Source organism: Cavia porcellus, unplaced genomic scaffold (assembly GCF_034190915.1).
Source record: "Cavia porcellus strain 051 isolate PalLab524CR breed Dunkin Hartley unplaced genomic scaffold, mCavPor4.1 scaffold_4, whole genome shotgun sequence".
Taxonomy (NCBI): domain Eukaryota; kingdom Metazoa; phylum Chordata; class Mammalia; order Rodentia; family Caviidae; genus Cavia; species Cavia porcellus.
This window is the reverse complement of record NW_026947487.1, coordinates 113,776,530-113,801,221: the sequence shown is the minus strand read 5'-3', so window position 1 is coordinate 113,801,221 and position 24,692 is coordinate 113,776,530. Positions and strand designations below refer to the sequence as shown.

Genomic DNA, 24,692 nt, shown 5'->3' with positions numbered 1-24,692 from the left:
CAGGATTATGAACTTCTAGGGTGAACATTTAGGGATCCTCTGACATTTTAAAAGTAAGAAACCAAAGGCTGGAGGCTTGATGCTCTCTCAAGCTGTTTGGACACGGGGTGCCCTGCAGGCATCCACAGAGAGACCTGGAACATCAGAAGGGTCGTAAGGACAGAGTGTAAACTCTGATTACCTCAGGACAGAGGGAAGTGAGGTCCTGAATGTGCTTCATTATTTGCTGCTTCACCTTATAACTCACACAAGCACAGCCTCAAACATTGCATCCCTGTGAGTTTGGCCGAGACGCTCACTTCGCCGTTTCTAGTACCCATCACAGTGTCTCTGCCTCATGTTCCTACAAGCCCCCAGCATGAGCACCCCACCAAACACTAGCTGTGCTTTCCTTTGTATATTCCTGCACTTTGTTTTATTTACTGCTTTAAACAGTAAATGTTTTGGCTGTTTAACATGAGAACTCGGTAGAAAATCTGTACAGACAAAAACTTGGCAACACGGGCATTTGCAGCTAGCATACATCAGTGTATTGGAAGAAACAGGGCGGCTGGCGAGTGAAATTTTTATTGCCAGTAGCTGGAAGAGATGAGCCCAGTGCAGAATGGGAGGAGCATGCAGCTGCAGCTCCGAAGCGACTCTGTCACTTCCTGTGTGCGGGCCAGTCCCTCTGATGGGTTTGAACACATCTGTAGATCTGTGGGGGCGGGGTTTGATTCCAGTAAGTAAGTTGGTTTCCAAGGAACAGCAGGAAGCCCGTGAGAAGGAGCATGGTGACCTCGATGACCTTGACTCTGTCCATGAGATGTGTTCCACTAACCATGAAACCAGTGAAAGCTCAGTGAAGTTGTTAGGACACTTATACTTCCCTAGGGAGGCAAATAATCACTGTGCTCCTGGGGACTCTAAAGATCTGAATGGATATTAGGCAGGAAATATATATGGTTTGTAATTATATATGTATGTGTATTTAATTATACATATAGATGCCATGGAGTTTCACTTCTGGAAAACAATGACAAATTTTATTAAATGCTGATGGTGGTAGGGGGTTGTAGCTATAACAGCTTAACTTTCTGTTTGAATTTGCAAGTTTATTGCTTATTTAACATGAAGAAAATAACAGTGGTGCTTTTAGTCACCAGCTAGCTTTTCCGCATTCTGAGAGGATGGTGTTCTTGTTGTGTTTAGAAGTAAAATCACGTTAGTGCCTGGAAGATATCGGGAAGAAGTTGAAAAAGTCTACTCTTGCTTTAGTGTTCTTTCACATACATTCTGGCACTATTGGAAAATGCTGGATCTATGCATAAAAATGGATGGATGGATGGATGGATGGATGGATGGATGGATGAATAGACAGTGGACAAATGACCAGACAGGTAGATGGATGACCTGATGGACAGATGGAAAGGTATATGGACAACTAACATCATTCTTGCTGCTTTCTGAAACAGTTCTGAAAGTCCTCTTTTGTGAGGGTCTTTAGCTGTGCTATCATGGCTGACTTGGTGTCCTGAGTTGACTCAAAGTGTCTGCCTCTCGTGGTCATTTTAGCTTTGGGAAGAGCCAGAAGTCACACAGTGACAGGTCCTGTGAAAAAGTGGACGAGGAGACATTGCAATATTTTTACGAGCCTCCCTTCCTGTTGGATGGCACTGGGCGGCAGCACTCACTGGATTGGTGAACAGACCTTGTAAAGATGCTCACAAAAGAAGTAGCACTTTCAGAGCTGTCTCAGAAGGTGGCACAAATGACAGGATGAGTGTTCCAAACAAGGGGGGATAGATGGAAAGGGATTAATAACAACATGTCTTTCGGTGTGATTTTTTTTTTAAGTTTAGCATTCAGTCTGTATTTCAGTCATATCTCCTAAAGTGTAGAGACCTTGGAAGAGATTAATGCCTGTTCCTGGTGGGATGACACAGGATAGCTCAAGATTTCCATCATACTCACTGGTCAGAATGGTGAACCGCTTGCTATTATTGATTATTTCCGTAATTTTCCATTTCATACTTGTAGACCTCAGTTCATCTCAAGTACCAAACTGTAGAAAAGAGAACCAAAGGCAAAGAACTAACATGGTCCTCTCCTCCCCCACCATGGCCGCAACGTTTCCAGGTTCCAGTCACCTCTTTAGATCTAAAAGAGAATCAGTTTTTCCTCTCAAGTTTAGCCTTCTGACCCTTCCATTTTTTACAGGTCATTTATTTGTTAAAGAAACCAGCAGGTTTACATTTGAGAATATCCTATCTAAATTGTACATTTGAATTATTGCTTCATTATGGTGTCTATGTAATTGCTTCTTCTCTTGAATTTTCCATAAACTGGTAATTTTAATATTGTTGTCACTATCCTCAACATCATCATCACTACCAAATTATCTATAGGAAAGGTTAAAATGCAGGGACAGAATGATGGCTTATGGAAGTAAAAATCTATCCATTTGTTCTCTTTTAAAAGACTCTGTCCTAAACCTTTTCTCGCTGGAGCACAGAAAATGGACAGAAATCTCACTTGATGCTCAAGCTGGGAAACCAACCTCAAAGCAAAGAAAACACACAGACTTCTGCCAGGGCCAAGAAGGGCAGGAACTTACATTGGCACCCAACTCATGGAGCTGTTGGAAGCAGACATTCCTGTAGTAAATTCCAACAAAGTTGGTGGGTGTTGTATTCATGACCAGTCTCTTAGTCACCTGCAGGGAACAGAAGTCACACCAGGATTCCAGCAGGCTGGTGGAGAGAGGGCGATATTAGCAATTCTGATTACCAATGTGAATGTAATTCCAGGGGCATTTTTGTAATTGCTTTTAAGCTTTGATTAAATGTCTCACATAACACTGGGTTACAGAGTGGTGGACAAGAGAGAAGAGAGGAAACCCAACGTTATGTACTTGCCTTAATATCTCTACCTAGGTGAGGAGGAAGAGAATACATGCTTTCTTATTAAGTAAAACACAAAACCTTGTTTTCACACTAACACTAGAAAGACCGTGCGTAGTTGTGTGAGGCAAGTCCCAGTGGAGGGATATTTATGGACATCTCAAAATGTCAAGGACATTTTCACAAAGGGGGAGGGGAAGATTAATCCTCTGGGGGTGGCAGCTGACCTGAGATGTAACAGCAAACTATTTTGTTAAGTATTTTTACACCTATCAGGTGTATGACTTCAAGGTCACGAGTAGCAGCAAGTTTGTTTATGATTAATGTGAAGTTACAACATTTAAAACATCAGTGTGGCATAACACATGTTTTGTGGGGGTTTGTGATGTTTCATAGTATATGAGAGATACAATAAATATTGTTATACTTCTGTTTAATAATTTTTAGATTGTAAGAAATGAATTGTAATAAATGAATAAAAACTCATATATTTTACTGTATAAATTTAATAAATGAAAATGTGCATGTTTTCTTTTTCTTTTTTTATTTTTTATTTTCTCTTTTTATTTTTGTTTGTTTTGGGTTTTTTTTTTTTTTTTTTTTTTTTTAATACTCAGTACATATCGCCACTCTTGGGTACATGGCCTCCACTGTACAGTTTTGGACCACGGCCTTCCCAGGACTAATTTCTAAAGCTCTGCATCCTTTTGCACCTAACTCTTCTGCCACCAGTCAGTAAAACATATTTGCTCAGATCTTCTCTACAAACACTGGCCAAGAAGAAAGTTTCAGAGGCCCAGGTCCAGTGTAACATCTTCAAACGTCCAACCCATGGGAGGCGGTGGAGCTATAGGTCACTTGCTTGTGCCTCAAAATTCCTCTGGACATTTGCTCTTCCCGGGAGACCAAAAAAGAAAAACATAGGAATGAAACATGGCTCCTGAGTCAAAGGATTCCCACTGTGCACACATGAAATGAGGCATTTTGTCCGTCACTCAGCCAATGCACACTCTGGGTATGCTCACAAGACATGGTCTTGGCATGGGTACAAAGAGGGTCTGCTGACCAGTGGCTGCCCTGATACGGCACAATATTGCAGGGTGTGTAAAATATTCTGTGTGACACGATTCTGCATTATATGGCAGTAATCCCCTTAGGTTGTGCCACATTACATTGTGTTACAGGTTTGTTTCCTGACTCTCTCTTATAGCAGATAATAAAGGAAAGTGATCAGTGGTGGGAACTTTGTGGCCGTTTCCAGGATCCATACCTGTACCACTCACCAGCCCTGAGACTATGGAAAGCCCTCTAAACTGTACCTAAGGGAATCCCAAAAGGTACCATAGTCTCCTCGTTGGTCACAGGCAAGCTATCTCTTCCAGGGATGCTGCTGCTATGGGTGAGTTGAAACTGAGGCCAAGACCTGGTGAGTGTCATGTACCTATGGGCCATTGGGAGTGTTACTAATGTTACAGTCTGGTAGCAGGCCTCAGTGTCGCCCAGAGAGGCGGGCTTCCCCAGTATTCTAGAGCTGTATTCCAAGCTGTTGTCCCACCCCTTCCTGAGTCCAAGTCTGAGCCAATAGGGCATTTCATCACTTTGCCACAGGGGTTGGCAAGGGGTAAGCGGGGAACCAGTCAGATGAGCCAGCCTCATGTGACCAAACCATGACTCCCATGTACCTTATTGGTGTTAGTCTCAGACTCAGAAGGATTTAGAATTAGAACTGCTCCTGCCATCCTGTCCCCATGGGAACCCTGGTCTTCAGTTGACACAGAGGGAAGAAAGCCAGTTCCAGTGACACAATATGACCCCCGTCTCCAGCCAGGCCTGGCACCGGTCTGTGCCTGGAACTTTTGGTCACGTGAGTCAATGAGTTCCCTTTTAGCTTAAGTCAGTTTAGGTCAAACATTTTTCACCTGCAAGCCACAGAAGACTAAGTGGTTCCTCTATGCCGATAGGGACAGTGAGACCAGAAATGCACAGAGAGGGTTCCTCCCAGGTCCCATATCCCATCCTAACCACTGCACCTAGCTGCTTCCCACGCTGCACCTCAGACCTCACTAAGAGAGGCTGAGCTTGTACCAAGGGGATCCCAAGAGGCCTCCAGACCCCTGTCATAGCACCAACAACCGTCACTAAATACGTACCTGACCCTGATCAGAGCTTCAGCCGCAAGCCTGCGTCTGTACCATGCCTTAAGGAACGGGCAGGATCTGGGCATGTGGCAGTGGGGCAGGCTCTGTGTTATCATCTAAAGATTACAAATCTGTCTTGTGGCCAAAAGCTGTGGAGAGCAGCTGTGACGCAGAGCAGGAGTGGGCCTCTGGGCAGCGGCAGGCAGAGCCGCTAGCAGACCACCCCGCCTCCTTCCCCGTGCTTAATCCCAGCCCTCCCTGCACGGAGTTCACCAGCGAGATTGATAGCATTCTACCTCGGCTCCAGGGCCTGTGCATCTCCGCTGTTTTCCACCCAGTTCCATTTGGAAAGATACAGTTTACCCTCCGAACCAGACATGCATCCTGATGACAGGAAGATGGCCCAGTCAACCCCAGAGGCGGACATGTGAACTGCTGTATTGCGACTGCCCTGCCCCTATCAAAGTCCATGTTTTCTGGGATGTTCAGCAGGACACTCTGTGAAGGTTCAGAACTTAAAAACAGGTGAGGGATCTGAGTGTGCGTTCAAGTCATTCTCATTGGATAAGCACGTGCTGAGCACCTTCTGTGTACCAGGCCCCGGGAAACAGAAGGAGACAGAGATGAACAGGGTTGTTCTATATATCAAGGTGCTCTGGGTAAGGGCCAGGGATTTAGCTCAGTGGCACAGTGCCTGCCCGGCAAGTGTGAGGTGATGAGTTCGATTCCTGGTACTTCCCCCCAAAAAACAAAGATGCTCTGGGTTAAGGAGCTAACAGGGTCACCCTGAGGGTTTGAACACAGATAAGGTCTCTCTGTGTACCTGGCCCGGCCTGTGGTAGGGGCCAGAAAGTAAGAGGACTCAGGTAAGGCTTTGAAGAGGAATCTCAAGACCCAAGGAAGAGTCAAAATTGAGCAGGGTCCAGGACAGAGCACAGGGAAAGTGAAAGACGGTGCAATTCTTGGAGGGCAAAACCCTGCAGACTCCGGACAGAGTGAAACACAAGACCAAGTCCAAGGTAAGCTGATGCATAAAGGAAAGAGGAGGGAACTACTTCCCACATCCCTCCTGCAAGGCGGTGTGTAGGGAATGTCCTCAGGGTCCCTGGTGCATGCCTACAGACAACATTCTTTGCAGCACTCCCTGTCAGGAAGGTCCTGTGCTAAGTCCTTGCTATAGGTACACATCGTGCTCCAAAAGCCTGCCTCCAACTCTGACAGGGGGAGAAACTGAGGTTCACAGAGGTCACTAACTCACGTCACTGGGAACAGAGCAGGATTTACTCCGCACACACCATGGGCCTGGTTCCAAAGCATCGCAAGAGCGTGAGACGCGTCAGGTTTTTTTCTCACCATGCTGCCATCAAAAGCTCCAACAATATCAATGTAAATGAGCAGCAGTTCTGGTCTGGTGACACTCTACAGTGGGGTGACCCATCAGCGCCCCAAAGCAGCCCAGCATGGAAGTGTCTGTGGCCCTCTTCACCCATCTGACTGTCAGCCTCAGGGGCTGAGAGGGCCTTTTCCATGCATCCCCGAGCTTTCTTGGCCTCTTCCTGCAGTCTAGGCCATTTTCAGTCTGACAGCTGAGCTGGAGGAAGAGGGGATTTGCAGAGAGCAGAAGGTGAGTGGGCCACCAGTCAATAGTGACAACAGTCAGTGACACACTCTGAAGAACCTTCATCATTTGTTTTGAGTCCTGAGTACCCCAGACTGGGTGTGCCAAGCCAGCTCAAGCCAGGATCTCCGGGCAGCACAGAGAGTACAGATCATAAATAACCCATGGCCTTTTCCGTGTGTTTGTTATCTCTAGGTTCCTCAGAAAGAGGTGAGGTGGGAACCTCAGAGGGGAAATTGTTCAAAAACCTGCACATTTAGATCCTTTCAAGAGAGACCAGATGGATCTGGAGCACTCAGAGGCTCACATGTGAAATCTGAACTTCTTCTGTCTACGAAAATACCCCTGAGCCTCTCCTCATCTCGAAATTGGCATTAAGGGAAAAACCAGGGAGGCTCACAAATGCTCATGCATTTGCAGAGCTCTTCACTTCGTTTGTTTCGGTTGTATCTATTTTTTATTAGTCTCTGAGGTCCAAGCTGTGGGCCACTACCAGGCATTTTGACAGGACAAAGGTTTACAAAGACCATGGCAGGTGTGAAATGTGGTGTGGTTGCTCAGTAATCTATCCTCTGCCCTCTGCAGAGAGAGAGAGAACCTACACAGTAAAAAAGTGAAATTACTTTCAGAATTCATTAGAAAGATCTACACAGGACATCCAGATGGGATAATTGAGTTTAAAAATTACCAAATAGACTGTGTCAATTTCAAATGTCCATTAGGGGACTTAATGATCTTTTAGGTCACATTGTGTTGATCGTGTAGCTCGGATGCCACAGGGTATTGACACTTCCAATGCTGTCATCAACAAGTTGCAGGGATCCCAGGGAAAGCAGAGGGGGGCTCCTCCGTGGCCCCATTCTGTAGGAGAACAATTGTTGATCATGACAGTAGCCCAGCTTGCCAAGCAGGGACCTGGTTCAGACAGGTTAAGTTGTATAAAAGGCACATCATTTCATCTGAAGCTGGCACAAAGCTGGGAAGCCAATTAAAAATAGTCAAGAGCACATTTGAGACCCAAAGAGATTTAGCTAGCATGGAGTAGGCCAAACCAGATGAGCTGGAGCCTGCTGGGGAGGGCTGGACATTTCCATGCTCGGGTTCAGAACCACAAGTACCCAAATACAGCATGAGGAACACGAGAAGGGAAGGCCAGGGCTTGTGTCCCTGGTGCATGCACCATGAGTCACTGGTGGCATGTGTCTGCTGGACCGTGGCTCAAGGGGATAGCTGTGGCGCTGGTTGTACAGTGGAAGGTATAACCCATGTTTCTCTTCTGCTCATGTGTAAAGAACTTAAAATGTTTCCGCCGTCTGCCATACTTGGTTGAAAAACCAGCCCTGCCTGCGGGTAGCTCAGATCCAGATGCATAATTTGGTTGGAAGGAGAAAATTAAGATCAGGCCTCTAAACATCCCGCCCACCTCTACCCTACACGGGAGATGAGATTTCATTAGGTGAATTCTAGCAAAAGCTAGAGTTCTCAAAACTGTTTTTTGAGGTTGAGGTAGATGCATCCTAAAGGGTATAAAGTTAGGGTACTTCATCAGTGCCATGGTTCTGTCCCGTGAAAAGATCACACAAACACCTCAGCTAGTGTAGATGACCACGCCAGAGGCCAGGATTAAGGGCTGGAGTAGACAGGAAGACCAGCCCCTCTTTGGTAATATTTCCCATTTCTGTGTTGTCTAAGCATTTATATTCAGTGAAGAGTACACATCACCATTACAGCATACTAAATATTAAAAAAAGTTTATCAACAAGGCTATATTTGATGCCAGTTTTTATTTGGGATGGGTAGAGGTGTGAGCCCCATTTCTGACCTTCATCAGAGGATGCTGAATGGATACATCTGGTGTTTCAGTGCACAGAACAATGCACAAGAGTGCTCAACCACACCTCAGAGGTAAATGAGAACTATAATGTGAAACAGAGCTGTAGAGACCCCTTTCCCCAGGCCTGGACTAAAGAAAGCCAAAAGCTCGCAAATCTAGAAAACATCTCCTTCAACATTCTTTCTTTTTAACCACAGAAGAATTCAAGTTTGCTCAGTACTTTGGAGAACTGCATTTCTTTCCCAGGTCAGATGGCTGCTGAACAAGTCTGGAATAAGAAGTAAGCATCCCCCTTCAGCAGGAGCAGGAAGAGGATAAAACTTCAGAGCCAGCATCACCACTGAGCCTGTTGTCCGCCCAGTTATCAGGCATAAAAGACACCGCCTGCAAAAAGATTCCCTGATATCAGCTTCCTGTATTTATTTATTTATTTTATCTCCTTTGCTTTTTTTTTTTTTTTTTTTTAAGAGCAGCTCTGAGTTGATGACAATAAAATCTTTGAAGGGTCGAGCGCTTTGGAGATAAACTCCCTCACTGGCATAAGCTGTAGCTGGGATCAAAAGCGATGAGAATGGAAGAGCACGTCACAGGCAGTCCCTAATTGAAGGAAAAGAAAAATCTCAGCAGAAGCAGAAGGCCCTGAAAAGAGAAAGAGGAAATAGAGAAAGGCGGTAATCTTGGAAAACAGGACCCATCATCTTACGTCTCTGTCTCCTGCTGGAAACCACAGAGGTCTCTGAATGCCAGTGTTCACGGGTCCCCCAAGCTGTGTATTAAATCAGTGACTCTTGTCTGCCAGGCTGCGCTGGGATTTGATCAGATAAAGGGAGGGAACAGATCTGGGTGAAATCAGGCACACCTTCCCAGAAAACATTTGGGTCTCTCACATCTCTTGTGAAAAGCCAATACTTCATATCAGGAAGAGCCCTGCAAAGACAAAAACAAACAAAATAAATAAAAATAAAACCAACAGCCTCTCCCCGTTCTGTCACTACTGACTTACTACTGTGGTCCTGCACAGAGGGGACGGGCACCAATCACCTTTTGGTCAGAATCTACATTTCACGGTGAGATCACCCAGTCAATCACCCCAACAGCCAGCGCCTCCTCCGGCCCTTTCCCCCATCCCTCACCTGCCCCGTGTAAATGCTACCCCTGGAAAAAAATCTGCCTCATTTGTCTACATTTTGCTTCTCTCCCTGGCTTCCCCATAATGTGAGTTGTTCTCTAACTGCATCGGAAAATCAGAATTTATTGTACATATGTTTGTGTTCCACTTAATAAAAAAACCTATATTTTAAGATAAACTTTGTTAGTAATTCATGAGGTAAGTGACTATTTATGCTAATCAGGCAGAAATATATTCTCAAGCATAATGCATTACATAAATTTGAATGCAAAATGTTCAATTATGAAGTAAATACAGGTAATGCAAATAATAAATTGCCTCTAATAAAAATTATAAAAGATGTGTCTTCAAAGAGAGGGTGGCTTTAACTTACAACCGTGAATTGCTTAAAGAGAAAAGAATTAATAAATGCAGAATTACTCGGATGATTATTTAGCACATAATTCACCTATTCATAACGACTCCTAGTAATCAGACTGTAGTTCACATCCTGCAGAACGAGGCAAGACTGTTTCCTCAGCAACTTTCCCCTTATCAGATTATCTCGTCTGATTCTATTAATTTTCTTCCATGAATCTGCTAACAGTGATTTGTGATTTACTTACCCTGCTAACTGAGGACTGTTAAAAGGATTTGTCTAACATTAGACCTGAGAACAGTGCATGGCTTCTCACTCAGGTACTCCCAAGAACCCTCTCTCAAATCAATTTAGTTGGTTGCACTGTGCAATTTAGTGGACACTGGTTAGTTCTACACCATAAAAACCAACTCCTAAATAAACAAAGAGATCTGACGTTATCCTTGATACATCCTGTTTGCTTCAGATTATATATGTCTGATTCCAACATATGTGACCTGCTATAATTCACCATCAGGAAATATATATTCTTTTTAGATTTTCATCTTTGTAACTTGGACACAAAAGCCCCCCTTCTCTCTCTCCTGTTCCTGTTCTCTCTCCCTCTCTCTCTCTTCTCTTTTTCTTCTCTTTTTCTTTCTCTCTCTCTCTCTCTCTCTCTCTCTCTCTCTCTCTCTCTCTCCCCCCTTTTTGCATTAAGTTGTTATGGACCCACAGCCATGAAACTACAATTGTGTTTTTGTTACTATTGTGAAATCCTCTACGTGATTCGACCCATGCCCTCCTCCCCCTCAGGATCTTCTATAAATATTCATTGCTTTCAGAAACTTTAACGCTACTGGTTTGAATTGGACAATGATGACAAACGCATGGTTTCTGAATTACTGTATATTGTTCTACAGAGATTACTAGAATATATATATATATATATATATATATATATATATATATATACTGAGGGGATATTAAGCAGTAGAAAACACAGTTCATATTGTATTTGGATTAGATTGGCTTGGACAGAAGTGAAACAAACAACGTTAGCAAAAAAAGTCTAAAGAAATGTGGCCTGCTGTAATTGTAGAGAATCAGGAACCTGAATGGTACTAATTAAAATGAGAGAGTTCAATTGTTATAAAAGCAATGCTTCTAGCAAAGAACTGTAAATGTTTAGACACCTCTGTGAGTCACTAAATAATAAAGGAAAAGAAACAAAAATGAGAATTAAGTTGTAAGCCAGAGAGCACGCCTGCGACACATCCAAAAAGTAATTCTGATACCCTCTGTTTTCAAGAGAAAATGGGAGACTATGAAAGACTCTGCAATAAGAGAAAGGAAAATACCATGGCTTGACGGTAGTGAACAAAAATAAACCATAAAAATGTGCAGATAATGATACATTTAGCTGCACAAACACAGGCATTTCATTTCTAGAAATGGTGTATAATTGTAACAATGAGGTATGTGGCCATGAAACTGTAGGGCATGGCCTTCGTCATTAGCAAATTTTGTTTATAAAATGTTTATTTGTAAGTGTAGCAGCTTCAATGTTCCTGCCAAAAGTAGGTTTTTGAGAGGTAGAAATCGTACTTTGCAGCTCTTCACAAAAATGCTATGCAAAGGGATTTTTCAAATTACCATAAACAAAAAATTAATTCTTCCTAAATACACAAAATATTATATTTTACACGAGATATATACCTTTCAGATGTTCGCTGCCAGTGAGTTTTTTTAAAAGACCTGGAAAATGCTTGCTAGGAACAATGCTAAACAACCTAATGTTCATGTAATTTAAGCAGTGGATTTTCCTCTGAGTACACCAACTATAATCCTTTAACTTCATTTCGAGGTAAAATATTGTCAAAGAGGAAGAAAGCAAGAGAATTCTCTTGGGTTGCATAAATATTGTCAGGAAAGTACCAACAGCCCTGGTCCTTTAGGCTTAGGATGTTCTGGAGAGGCTTCCAGGTCCATTTCCTGGGTTCGCCCAAACCCAAGGCTGCCAGGATCAGAGAAATGAACACAGGTCTGACCTGGAGCGCGAAGCAGGGAGCGACCCCTAAGGTCTCCTGCTAAATAGTAAAGCGTGTCGCTCGCTGCGCGGTGGGTCAGGACATTCTGAAGTGCAGTGTTTGCGGAAGGTGGCTTAATATATGACGAGGTGTCAGAAGTCAGGTTTTCAGAGAATTATTTTTCAGATAAACAACTTTAGAGCGCTGCACTTAATCTTACTGGAGACACCTCATTTATCACTGAATTACAGGTAACTTTAATTCTATTGATATTGCCATAATGCCCGCTGAAAACTCATCCTTTTAAAGGGTTTGAGGTCTTGTTATGGGGAATCCCAGAATTATATCCCCAGGGCTTCTGGGTTCCCTGGCCTCTCACCAATGAAGGGGGACAGGAGGGTAAAAATGATCCCCGCATCTGCTAGCACCTTCCCCGGCCCTTTCCTACAAGGTCAAGTTCTCCAACGGCCGCGCAACTCACTTTTCTGAGCCTCTTTCCTCCTCCCACGCTGGGAAACCAGCTTCTTTCCACTTAAACAAAACTGGACGCGGATCAATTTCAACTGACCTTTGCCGAAAGGTGGCGCTGTTGAGGTAAAAACCAACTGGGTCCAACAATAGTTCCCAGTCTTCGATCCTTTTGCAGGCTTCTCAGATTTTTTTTTAAGTGCTCCTAGAGCCCTCCCCCTTCCATAAAATAAAATAAATATGATTAACACCAAACGCATTACGTTAACTGGAGGAATCAAGAGTTCCAATTTCCAAGCAGGTGGGCTGGTCTTCCAAAAATAAAAAATAAAAAATGAGTCGGTTTCAATGCAATCTTGCTTTCTCCCAATTAAATCTCAGCTCCTCTGGCTGGCCTATCGCTTTAAAATCTTAGAAAAGAGTTGCTAGTCCCTTTCTGTTTTCTTTTTCTTCCTCGCTCTCTCTCTCTCTCCTTTTTTTTATTTTCCGCCGCTTTAAAAGAATCGATCTAGAAATGTGAACTAGTTATTACCTATCTGCAAGGCGGGGAGGGGGCGCTCCCCCATCTCTTCCAAATTCTGGGTTTCCGGACTCCTCCAGAAAAACAGCTGTTTAAAATTTAACCCTTGCAGGGAAGCTAGGGAGGAGTGGGGTATTGCCCCCCCCGCACAGTTTCGGATCATAATCAAGTCCGAAATAATTAAGTCAAATGTAAAAATGTAAAGGAAGGAAACGCAGCTCGGTATTTTTTTTTTTTTAACAGAGGGAAGATATCAGATTTTTCAGATGAGGATGGAGAGAGCAAGAGAGAGAGAAATCTCAGAGGCCAAACTCCAGCCAAGGCCGAGCCGGGGACCGGAGTTAACTCTCTCTAGTAGATGTTTGCTCCCCAAGGGCGCGCTACGCCAGCGGCCCACTAAGTCCCCGCTGGGATAGGTCCGGAACAACTTATTTTCCTTCCTTCCCAAGAGGGTGGTCGAAGGAGCTTTCTCCCTCAGGGGACCCCACGCCGCGAGGCGGGCGAACTGCCAGAGGCGTCCCGCGCGCAGTCCCCACCCCGCGCCTCCAGCCAGCCCACTGCACCCGCACGGGCAGAGGGACAAAGAGTTGGGCCAAGTTTGAGCTTCAGGGCGCAGCCAGGCGCGGGGAAGGGAGGTCCCCGGGCAGACACCTGGGGTGCCAGAGTTGCAGAGTGCAGGAAAAGAAAGCAAGCGGCAGGCCGATTCACTACCCCGGGGCCGGGGCGCAGGCGGTGAGGGGCGCGGGTTGCGGACGAGCGCGGGATCAATGAGCCAGAGGCCTCCGTCGCGCTCCGGAGGACGCACACAGTCCTGCTGGGTGCTGCGGCTTCCAGCTGCCCCTCGGGAAAACTCTCGCTCTTGCACTAAACTTTGCACCCGGGCCCACTCCCTCCTCCCTCTTCCGAGCTGCGGCGCGGCAAGGGTTAACCCAGCCCGTCCCAGCTGACAGTCAGCTGATTGGGCCCTGATTGACAGCTCGGAAAAGTTTCCTTGTTTCTATACTATTATGCTAATCGCGGCCGCTCTCGCCGCTTCCCATTGGCCGGGAGTGCCAGTCAATTTCCCATTTGGGCTTGACGTCACGAGTGCTATAAAACTCCGCAATTGCTTTAAACTCTTCTTGCTGGATCAGAGGCTTTAAAATCTTTTTTCATCTTCGAGCTGTAGCTTGGGCTGCTCGTGAGCTCAGCCTTATCCCCTTTTGCTCTCTGCCTGGCCTTATATATATTCATATATATTTTTTTCTTTCCTGGGACTTTGCTATTTTGCTTGGAAAAAAAAAGGCAAGAAAGAACTTAACTCCCCCTCCCCTCCCTTTCCGCCAGCCGAGCTGCACCTCTGTCTTGCACTTTGCGCGGAGGGAAGAGACAGAGCAAGGGAGCGAGGAAAGAGGAGGAGAAAAAAGAAAGAAAGAAAGAAAAAGAAAGAAACATTAAAAAGCTCCAGGCAGAAGAGGCGGCGAGAAGCATGAAGTGTTAAGTCCCCCGTGCCAAGGCCCGCGCCGCCCGGACAGCGCCCGCCGCGCGCCCCGCCCGCCCGAGCTCTCCTTATGCGAAGCGCGCAGCGGAGCGGCGAGCGGGGGACGCCGCGCACCCGGCCGGGCTCCTCCGGCTTCGCCGCTGCTGCCGCCGCCGCCGCCGCAGCCCGAGGAGGACCTGCCCGAGCCTGAAGCCGCCCGCCCGCCCGTCCGCCGGCTCGGCGCTCACGGAGGCGAGCAGGCGAGGAGGGGCCGGGGCGAGCGAGCCAGCGAGCGAGCGAGCGAGCGAGCACATTGGCGTGAGCAGGGGGAGGGAGGGCGGGCGCGGGGGGCGCGGGCAGGGCGGGGGGTGTGTGCGCGCTCGGAGCTTTCGGGCCAGCCACCGCCGCGCGAGCTAGAAGCGCCCCAGCCCGGCAAGCTGGCTCACCCGCTGTCCACCCAGCACAGCCCGCTGGCCCCTCTCCTGCAGCCCATCTGGAGGAGCGGCGGCGGCGGCGGCGGCGCCGGCAGGAGAATGGCATCAGAACTGGCAATGAGCAACTCCGACCTGCCCACCAGTCCCCTGGCCATGGAATATGTTAATGACTTCGATCTGATGAAGTTTGAAGTGAAAAAGGAACCGGTGGAGACCGACCGCATCATCAGCCAGTGCGGCCGTCTCATCGCCGGGGGCTCGCTGTCCTCCACCCCCATGAGCACGCCGTGCAGCTCCGTGCCTCCTTCCCCCAGCTTCTCGGCGCCCAGCCCGGGCTCGGGCAGCGAGCAGAAGGCGCACCTGGAAGACTACTACTGGATGACCGGCTACCCGCAGCAGCTCAACCCCGAGGCGCTGGGCTTCAGCCCCGAGGACGCGGTCGAGGCGCTCATCAGCAACAGCCACCAGCTCCAGGGCGGCTTCGATGGCTACGCGCGCGGGGCGCAGCAGCTGGCCGCGGCGGCCGGGGCCGGCGCCGGCGCCTCCCTGGGCGGCAGCAGCGAGGAGATGGGCCCCGCCGCCGCCGTGGTGTCCGCCGTGATCGCCGCGGCCGCCGCGCAGAGCGGCGCGGGCCCGCACTACCACCACCACCACCACCACGCCGCCGGCCACCACCACCACCCGACGGCCGGCGCGCCCGGGGCCGCGAGCGGCGCGTCCGCCTCGGCGGCGGGGGGCGGCGCGGGGGGCTCGGGCGGCGGCGGCCAGGCCGGCACCGGGGGCGGCGGCGGCGGCGGCGGCGGCGGCGGCGGGGGCGCGGCGGGGGCGGGGGGCGCCCTGCACCCGCACCACGCCGGCCCGGGCGGCCTGCACTTCGACGACCGCTTCTCCGACGAGCAGCTGGTGACCATGTCGGTGCGCGAGCTGAACCGGCAGCTGCGCGGGGTCAGCAAGGAGGAGGTGATCCGGCTGAAGCAGAAGAGGCGGACCCTGAAAAACCGCGGCTATGCCCAGTCCTGCCGCTTCAAGAGGGTGCAGCAGAGACACGTCCTGGAGTCCGAGAAGAACCAGCTGCTGCAGCAGGTCGACCACCTCAAGCAGGAGATCTCCAGGCTGGTGCGCGAGAGGGACGCGTACAAGGAGAAATACGAGAAGCTGGTGAGCAGCGGCTTCCGAGAAAACGGCTCGAGCAGCGACAACCCGTCCTCTCCAGAGTTTTTCATGTGAGTCTGACGCTCGACCCCAGCTAGCCACCTTGATAAGTACTCCGCGGGGGTCTGGCTCGGGTGTGGGCTTGCTGGTTGCGGAGCCGCGCTGGCCACCACCTGGCCCCCTCCTCCCCTGCCGAGCTCGCCCTCCTTGGCCCTGCACACACACACACGCGCACACACACACACACACACACACGCCCTGCTCCGAGTTGGTGGTGGCGGCTGTTTTAAGTTGGGGAGGGAATGGGTGTCTGGCTCGTGGATTGTCAAATTCCCCATAACTTGCTAGCTGGTGTTTTTTTTTTTTACACCCCCCCCCCAACTTGCACAATGTTTAAAGATCTCAGCAGAGTTCTTCATGTGAAATACTGCCCACCTTTGAAGCCTGCATCATCTGCATATTTTTCTCCTTCTTCAGTTCATGAGCTTGTGTTCATTTTCTGTGTGTGTGTGTTTTATTTTGTTTGGATTTTTTCTCCCTTGATTTTACTTTTTTTTTTTTTTTTTTTTTTTTTTTTTGAGCTTGCTGTGTTACCCAACCTCCACCTCACTCCTTCTCCGCCTATCTCCAAGATTTAAAAAAAAAAGCAAAGTTTTTTTTTTTTCTCCTTCTGAGTTCTTCAAGTGAGATTGAGCTTGCAAAAGAAAAAAAAATGTGAAATGTTATAAGACTTTGCAGCAGCAGCAGCTTGCTGAGTTCCAGCGGGGTTTTTAGCATTGTTATGCTAAAATAGAGAGAGAAAAAAAGTCCTCATGAACCTGCCACAATCAAGCCTGCATCAACCTTCTGGGTGTGACTTGTGAGTTTTGGCCTTTTGATGCCAAATCTGAGAGTTTAGCCTGCCATTAAAAACACTCACTCTCATCTCATGCATTATTATGCTTGCTACTTTGTCTTAGCAACAATGAACTGTAACTGTTTCAAAGACTTTATGGAAAAGAGACATTATATTAATAAAAAAAAAAGCCTGCATGCTGGACATGTATGGTATAATTATTTTTTTTTCTTTTTCCTTTTGGCTTGGAAATGGACGTTCGAAGACTTAGAGCATGGCATTCATTCTTTTGTTTTATTGTCTCATGACTTTTTTGAGTTCAAAACAAAACTAACAAAAGCGCAACCCTAGAGCCTTCTTCCCATGAAAGTTTTCATCTGCTCCAAAACAGCTCTGACTTACCTAAAACTTCAGCCTCCCATTGTAAAGGCACTGGAGGTATTCCTTGTCCAAGATACCAAAATGGGTTTAACATGGCAAACATTAAAGAACTCTCATTAATGCTTTCTTTTTAATAAGAATGATGCCCCAATTGGGGGACTTAAATTGTGCTGTTGCTGAAAGCAGTCTAAAATTTATTTTTTGAAGAAAAGAAATCTGCCCCATTATTTTTTGGTTTGTTTTATTTTTATTATTTTTCTTTTGGCTTTTGGTCATTGTCAAATGTGGAATGCTATGGGTTTCTAGTATATAATTTAATTCTAGTTTTTATAATCTGTTAGCCCAGTTAAAATGTATGCTACAGATAAAGGAATGTTATAGATAAATTTGAAAGCGTTAGGTCTGTGTAGCTGTAGATTTTTTAAAAGATTGATGCACTAAATTGTTTACTGTTGTGATGTTAAGGGGGGTAGAGTTTGCAAGGGGACTGTTTAAAAAAAAGTAGCTTATACAGCATGTGCTTGCAACTTAAATATAAGTTGGGTATGTGTAGTTTTTGCTATACCACTGACTGTATTGAAAAACCAAAGTATTAACAGGGGAAACACCCCTGTTTATATCTGTAGGGGTATTTTACATTCAAAATGTATGGTTTTTTTTTTCAAAATTAAAGTATTTGGGACTGAATTGCACTAAGATATAACCTGCAAGCATATAATACAAAAAAAAATTGCAAAAATGTTTAGAACGCTAATAAAATTTATGCAGTTATAAAAATGGCATTACTGCACAGTTTTAAGATGATGCAGATTTTTTTACAGTTGTATTGTGGTGCAGAACTGGATTTTCTGTAACTTAAAAAAAATCCACAGTTTTAAAGGCAATAATCAGTAAATGTTATTTTCAGGGACTGACATCCTGTCTTTAAAAAAAAAATGAAAAGTAAATCTTACCACAATAAATATAAAAAAATCTTGTCAGTTACTTTTTCTTTTACATATTTTGCTGTGCAAAATTGTTTTATATCTTGAGTTACTAACTAACCACGCGTGATGTTCCTATGTGCTTTTCTTTCATTTTCAATTCTGGTTATATCAAGAGAAAGAATAATCTACAATAATAAACTGCATTTTTTTTGATTCTGTACTCAATTTCTTAGCGTACAGTTTAACTGGGCCCAACAAACGCATGAGAAGTGTAAAATGCATCCTTTTCTCCAGTGGAAGGGTTCATGGTGGAGTAGCAAGACAGTAATTCAGGATGAAATTATGGGCTGTTTTGTGAGGTGAAGGGCTGCCCCCATATAGTAGTGAGAATATTTAATATCTGTGTAAATTGTGACCTCTCAATTTTTTTTTTTTTTTTTTTTTTGTCTCTTCAAAGTTTTCAGTTTCTGAAATCAGTTGACCCATCATTGCTCTCTGGTTAAAAAAAAAAATAAAAGCAGGACAAAAGAAAGCAAAAATCAAAACAAGACAGAAAACAGTGGAACTTGACTTTCTGACCATGGCTCTGGGCTTGTGACCCAACAGCAAACCAGACTAGAGAAACACCTTCCAGCAAATGGGACCCATCCGAGGTGGCTTAGGCACAGACTCAGTTAGTGGTAAAGATAAACAATTCTTGTCTTTTGACTAAGATTGATTATTTTTCCTTCTTCCCTTACACATTGTGATTTTCTTGTTAGCAAGGCCTGACAAGCTTGAATATAAACACTTTGGACAAATCAAAGTTGTTTGTTTTCTTTCCTTTTCTTTGCTTTTCTTTTCTTTCTTTCTCTCTTTTTTTCCTTTAATTTCAGAGGTCATTTGTTTTAAATAAGAAAAAAAAATCCACACCTTACTCAAATAACTCCCAATTTTATATCTGCTTTAAAGTGCGTTATCAAATCATGCCACTGTGAATCCTTAGTGAGTATCTCCCACTTGGGCAAGCTGGTAGTAATTTCAGATCACATTAGTCCCAGAAATATAAGCAAAAAATAATGCCTTCGTGGAATGAAAGCTATGCTTTGATTTATTGGTATCTCCCCCCAAACAGGCTGTGTATGGGGGATAACCGGAGGATCATTTGGAAAGATTTCAGCTCCCTTCCTAAGGAGAACTCTTAAGCATTGACCTATTTTAAACTGACACAAATTCATGCCACTAATGTTACAAATTCGTGCAGTTTGTACTCTCAGTCAACTTTCCCTAGAAGCTGGTAGAATGTTAGACAAGGCCAGCACTGTTTGGAAAATACAGCCAAACACGATCACTTTTGTTTTATTTTGTTTTCAATGCTTTAAAGAGAAAAAAAAAAGATAATATTGCAACTCGGAATGCAGGCCTTCTGTTGAAGGAGAGTTGTGCTTGGTGCTGAGGAGTCTGGCCACCTTATCACTGGCCTTCCTGATTCCTTTCCACACAGCACGAAGACAGTGTTTACCCTCTGCATTTTGACCTTCCCGTTGGTGCCAGCTCGGATGTGGTTCCTGAACCCACACTTAATTTTGCTTAACAAAAGTCTGAATAGCAAATCTGCCTCTGTGTCCTCCTCCTGCTCATCCGTCCTCAGTGTCAGAGAGTTTTGTTTCTCTATCACATCCATGAGATGTACCCTCCCTCTGGAGACCCAAATCTAGACCTAGTAGTTTTAGGAAAAGATTAGCATCCGATGAAATATTTTCGGCACACACAATTTCAAAATAAGAGTTACACCCAGGATTCAGTTATTGCAATTACTGGAGGAAGAGTGGGACCTGGATTGGGAAGAAAATATATATTGTTATGCAACAATTTAGCAGTTTGATAGGAATCTGCAAGGCGGTTCATTGCAATAAGCTGGTTTGGGCCTTCAGTCATTACAAAATGAAGTGAAAATTTGCTGCTCAAAATGGGCCTCCGGTAGGCTGAATGAAGTATTGAAAGGCATTTTTAGAAGTAACAGAAAAACTCCGAAAGACAGTGAGTGACAAACACCAATAAATGTTTTTTTTTCTGTGAAGAATTCCTAAATCCTCTCTAGATGCCCTAGGTTATAAGTAAGTCTCTAATTTTTTTTTTCTTTTAAAGAAATCATGTAAGGAAATCTAGCTTTTCCCTTTACGCTGCATTTGAGTCTTTGTCTAAATAGTGTTAAAATTCCTTCCATTCCAATTACAGAACTGAGCCCACTAGCAAGTTGGAGCCGCCAGTGGGATTCGCTGCATTTTGGAAGCCCCAACAACGAGTCCTTGCCAGTGTGTTCACAAAGTGAAATTTATGTGAGAGCTGTGCATTAAAAAAATATTATTATTATGATTATTATTATGATTATTATTTGCAGTTTTGGAGAACCACTTACCCCTGACTTCTATTTAGTCTCTTTTTTAAAGAAAAATGACTGCGTTAGAGAAGTCCATTAAATGTATAACCATTGCACTAATTAACAACTAACTCCGCCTCTTGTCTGAGAGCCTTACACACAGAACCCTGGGCGAGAAACCCATGCTTTTCGATTTAGGATGTGCACAAGCAAACAGGTGTGATTGCTTCCAATCTAGAGTATTAGTTGTAAAAAATAATTCACCGAAATTATAAAAGATGTATACAGACGTATACATACAAAAAGTTTCCGAAAAGGTGAAGAGGTAGCATTGGAAAAGCATATATAGACGTGCACAATTAAAACACTAAGTGTTCAGGTTTCGTTGTTTCCGCTGGCAGAGAAGTGCACTCAGAGAAGAAATATTTGACTGTCCACCCCAAACGGATGCCGCTGGCAGAGGTTTCAGCGGAGCTGGGTGCCCTGGCTTTCTCAGGGGCCCTAGATAGTGCTGTCCGTATCTGTGATAGCAGACGGTGTTCATGAATTGGACGTAGCTGTAAATGAAAGCCATGTGCAGCCAAAATACAAAGTTAGCTAAACATATACCCTCTGAGTGCTTTTTATATTTTCTCCCTCCTTTTTCTGTTCTCTGACTTTCACAAAAATGACTAAATTTCCCAGCTTTTTGCATGTTTCCTTTCTCTAAAGCCATGGAATATTTTTTTTCAGTGTATCTGACAAATCCGTCTATTGACATGAAATAGGCAGAGGTCCCGTGTCTTCCCAGCAGATAAATCTGCTCTCTGGACCTCAATTCCTCTGTGTCTCAGGGCCATTACCACCTGGACCCCCTCTCCCCCCTGACCACTCCGATGGGAAATGTTGTGTTTATTACTGAATGCACGATACACACTGAGCTTTTCTCCTTTACAAGTTCACCTCAGTTGTTTTTATTTAGCAACATCAATTCTTTAGTCTTCTGTTCTTAAATAGGACCTCCCCTTGCCAAGCCACCAGCTCGACTGCTAAAAGCAGTGAACAGCGGGCAAGTGGTAGCCACTCTCGGGAGCAGGGCACACAGCTGTCTCTGTTGCCACATTCCCTGCATTTCCTGGTCGAAATAGCTGAAATGGCGGGTGACACATTCAGGAGTTCCTGAGCATGGGGCATGGCAGGATGGCTGGCTTTGCTGTTGTTTTGGTCTGGGCCGACTCCCTTCCCTGTGCACAAACCCTTGGCCTGATGCAGCCTCCTCCTCCTGCGGTGTACTAAACCAATCAATATATTTAAAAGTCTGATGGCCACACGAGGAGCTCTACTCTTTTGGCCCACCAGTAGTTACAGACTAACTAAGATAGAACGGGAAGACCAAAATACACGAGTGACAACCTTCTGCCATCTGACTCTTGTGCCAGAAAAGCACTGGCTTGGGAACTCCGGGCCCAAGCTCTGGGTCTAAACCTGCCTGAGAGGGCTGGGAAGCAGCTTTCCCGCTCTGGATGGCCATTTGTTCAGCTTCCCACTCGGATCCACTTTCATGTGCTTGTTTTAAAACAATAACAGCCCCTTTCTTAAAAGAAATGTTTCTGTTTTTGTTTCTGTCTTTGTTTTGTTTTTCGTTTTCTCCCTCCTTCGGTTTGGTTTCTGTTTGGGGGGGCCTTTATTTGGGGAAGCTTTCTCTGCCATGAGTGGCTCTGATTTTCCCCTTTCTGGATGCTGAATGGATAACCTGGGGCCTGCACCTTCCTTGATATTATAAGGAAAGTAAGAGAACTCTGCAGCTTGTTTTCATTCATAGCCCATCCTCGGTCTCAGAGATGTCCTAGTCCAGAGCGGCCATCAGGGAGTGGTTCAGCGCCCGGCCATCAGAAACCTGCTGGCTTGTTTTTTCTTGCATTTTTTAAAAACAGAGCAAGAGACTTAGCCCACCTTCCCATAACACAGCTTCTCTTGCTTTTGATATAAATCTTCAAAATCCAGACATCAAACAGCTCCAGAAAGGGGAATGCTCTGCAGGCACTGCCCCACCCCAGCTCCGGAACAAACCCTGCTCTGTTTGGCATTTTTTCTCTGGCAGGGTAGGGGACAGGGTGAGAGAATTTCAGTCTCCCAGGCTGTCTCATGATTGTTGGGGCATAAAGAAGTACAGTCCTGCCACAAATTGGGAGCATATTTACCCTCTAGAGAGGGGCAGGACACAACAATAGAAAGCAAACTAACCAATCCGCTCTGCACCAAGACAGAGCTCAGCCTGGGTCCCCATTCCCTGAGCAATCCTTAGGAGGCGAGGGAAGAGGACAAGGAGAGAAAAGTGGACTTGAAAGGCAAGAGTTCCAGGAATAAATAACCCCAGAATATTACCCTCGCACAGTGGCAAAGCCAGAGTCACAGCCAGCGTACACATAAGCCAGGTGCAGTCCAGGTCCAGCTGCCCATTTCTTTAAAATTATACACACATAGGTTTCATTTGATGAAATGATTCTGAGAGCCAACTGAAATGGAGAGCGTTGAGGAAATTATAAATGTCTGAACTTTTATAAACATACCAATCTATGATTTGATGGTGATAGCCTTTGGGACCGTTCAGACATGCCAATATTTGTATGGTCACTGCACTAGGTTTGATGATATCATGGCAGCTTTTTATTGTTTAAATTTGAAAGCCCTTTGTGTGTTTTCCATGTCTGCCCAATAAAACAAGGCCGAGCGAGAAAGCGCCTATCAGCAGCACACAGGAGTCAGATCTTTGTACGAATTTGCAGCAGAGTTGCACAGTTTTGAGAAACTCCCCGAACACATTTCCCATAAGGAGGCTGTGGTGGGAATGCAGAGCTCCTTACTCAAATCAGAATCATCTACTAAGCACCTCTTCCACTTGTCCAACCCAATTTATTTATCTTTTATTTTTTGCTTCCTTTTTCGCTAAATAATAATTTTTTTTCCTTATACTTAGGACTTGGGGTTACAAAATCACATTCCCCCTTTCTGTGCAGATTTGTCTTGATCTTTACTCATGAATAGAAAGTGATATTAATTCAGGAAGAGAGCAGCGTCTCTGCCGAGGTTTGGAGGCAAAGGGGGTGAACAGGAAATAGTTCTCGGCACTCACTGCACGTGTGCACACACACATACACACATGCACACGTGCACACACATACATACACACATGCAAACACACACTCTCCTCCACCTCTCCCTCTGGTCCCCACACTGGGGATTTCATTTCTGACTTTCTCCATTCTAAATATTCTGATTCCCAGGCTTCCCTGTTTCTAAGCTGGGGCCCCAAAGAATGGTTTTTGATTTCCTTGGTTAAGGAGCAGGAAGGGCCAAGAAGCCTGGCTGCACAGGAGCAAAACCATGATCCTTCCAGAATCTCTAAAATGACTGCTGTAAAAAGGAATCTTGGCCTGAAAATCCCAGATGCGAATTTCCTTTTCACAACCAATATTTGCCCTGTTCCTTGTGGCCACATCCACTTCTGCAGGGCTGTGGAAGGTGGTTCCGGGTCTCCTCCGGGGGATGTGCTAGAAGACATGCAGGCCTGAGGCTCCCAGGACAATAGGAGACCCCAAACTATACCCAGAGAGCAGGAGAGAGGAAAGAGGACAGCACAGGGACTGAGGAAAACATCACAGAGGCCAACCTTGGCTCCTGACCCCTATCACCAGGGGGCAGCTCCGGGCAGCTCCGGGTCCCCACCACTCACCAGGAAGGCTCTGTTTACAGGGTGACTGATAAGCTGCTGACAGGCCCTGAGCTCCCCACAGAACGTTAAAACCACTGAGGTCCTTAGCTCCAGAGCTGGAGCCCCTTCCCACCTGACCCCTGGCCCACCCGTGTCCTCTGCATAATTTTCAGCACTCCTTTTTCCCATGGCTGGTCAGCAAGGGCCATGAGAGTATTTGAGGGGCCACTTGCCCTGAGGCTGGAAAGCAGTCACCATAGCTGAAGACGTGGATCCCTAAGTCAGAGGGTTGAAGTATAGACAAAGGCAGGGATGAGGGAAGTCTGGAAGGCTGTTCCAGAATGTTTAACGGGCTGGGTCTTCTGATGCCCAGAGTCTGGCAGCCTGGACTGAAGGGGCCATCGACAGGGAGAACGCTGAGGCTTGCTGGGCCTGCCCTCATTTCCTGCATAACCCCACACAAAACCTCCACCTCTTTACTGGGCAGCTCTTTTTACAG

General features: G+C 45.8%; 1 protein-coding gene and 1 long non-coding RNA gene across 8 annotated transcripts in view; one reads left to right on the top strand and one right to left on the bottom strand.

Moving 5' to 3' along the window:
• Positions 1-8,373: 8,373 nt before the first annotated feature.
• On the bottom strand, positions 8,374-13,978 carry LOC106025989 (uncharacterized). Of its 2 annotated transcripts, XR_001199603.3 has the most exons (3): positions 12,537-13,978; positions 9,176-9,399; positions 8,404-9,069 (listed from the first exon to the last, which is right to left on the bottom strand). It is a non-coding gene; the product is annotated as an uncharacterized LOC106025989 (long non-coding RNA). The 2 variants fall into 2 exon arrangements; XR_010046727.1 differs by having other exon boundaries at positions 8,374-9,399; positions 12,450-13,978.
• A 102-nt stretch (positions 13,979-14,080) lies between these two features.
• The window catches only part of Maf (MAF bZIP transcription factor), a 328,033-nt gene continuing 317,421 nt past the window's right edge, over positions 14,081-24,692 (top strand). For 4 of the 6 annotated variants that reach the window (XM_063246729.1, XM_063246730.1, XM_063246731.1 and 1 more), the window contains exon 1: positions 14,081-16,072. In XM_063246729.1, the coding sequence (XP_063102799.1) occupies positions 14,949-16,072 (1,124 nt within the window). In that variant the 5' untranslated portion in view covers positions 14,081-14,948. Of the gene's footprint in view, positions 16,073-18,600; positions 18,949-20,360; positions 20,503-24,692 lie in introns of those variants that run through there. The other 2 variants (XM_063246727.1, XM_013144672.2) reach the window with 2 other exon arrangements.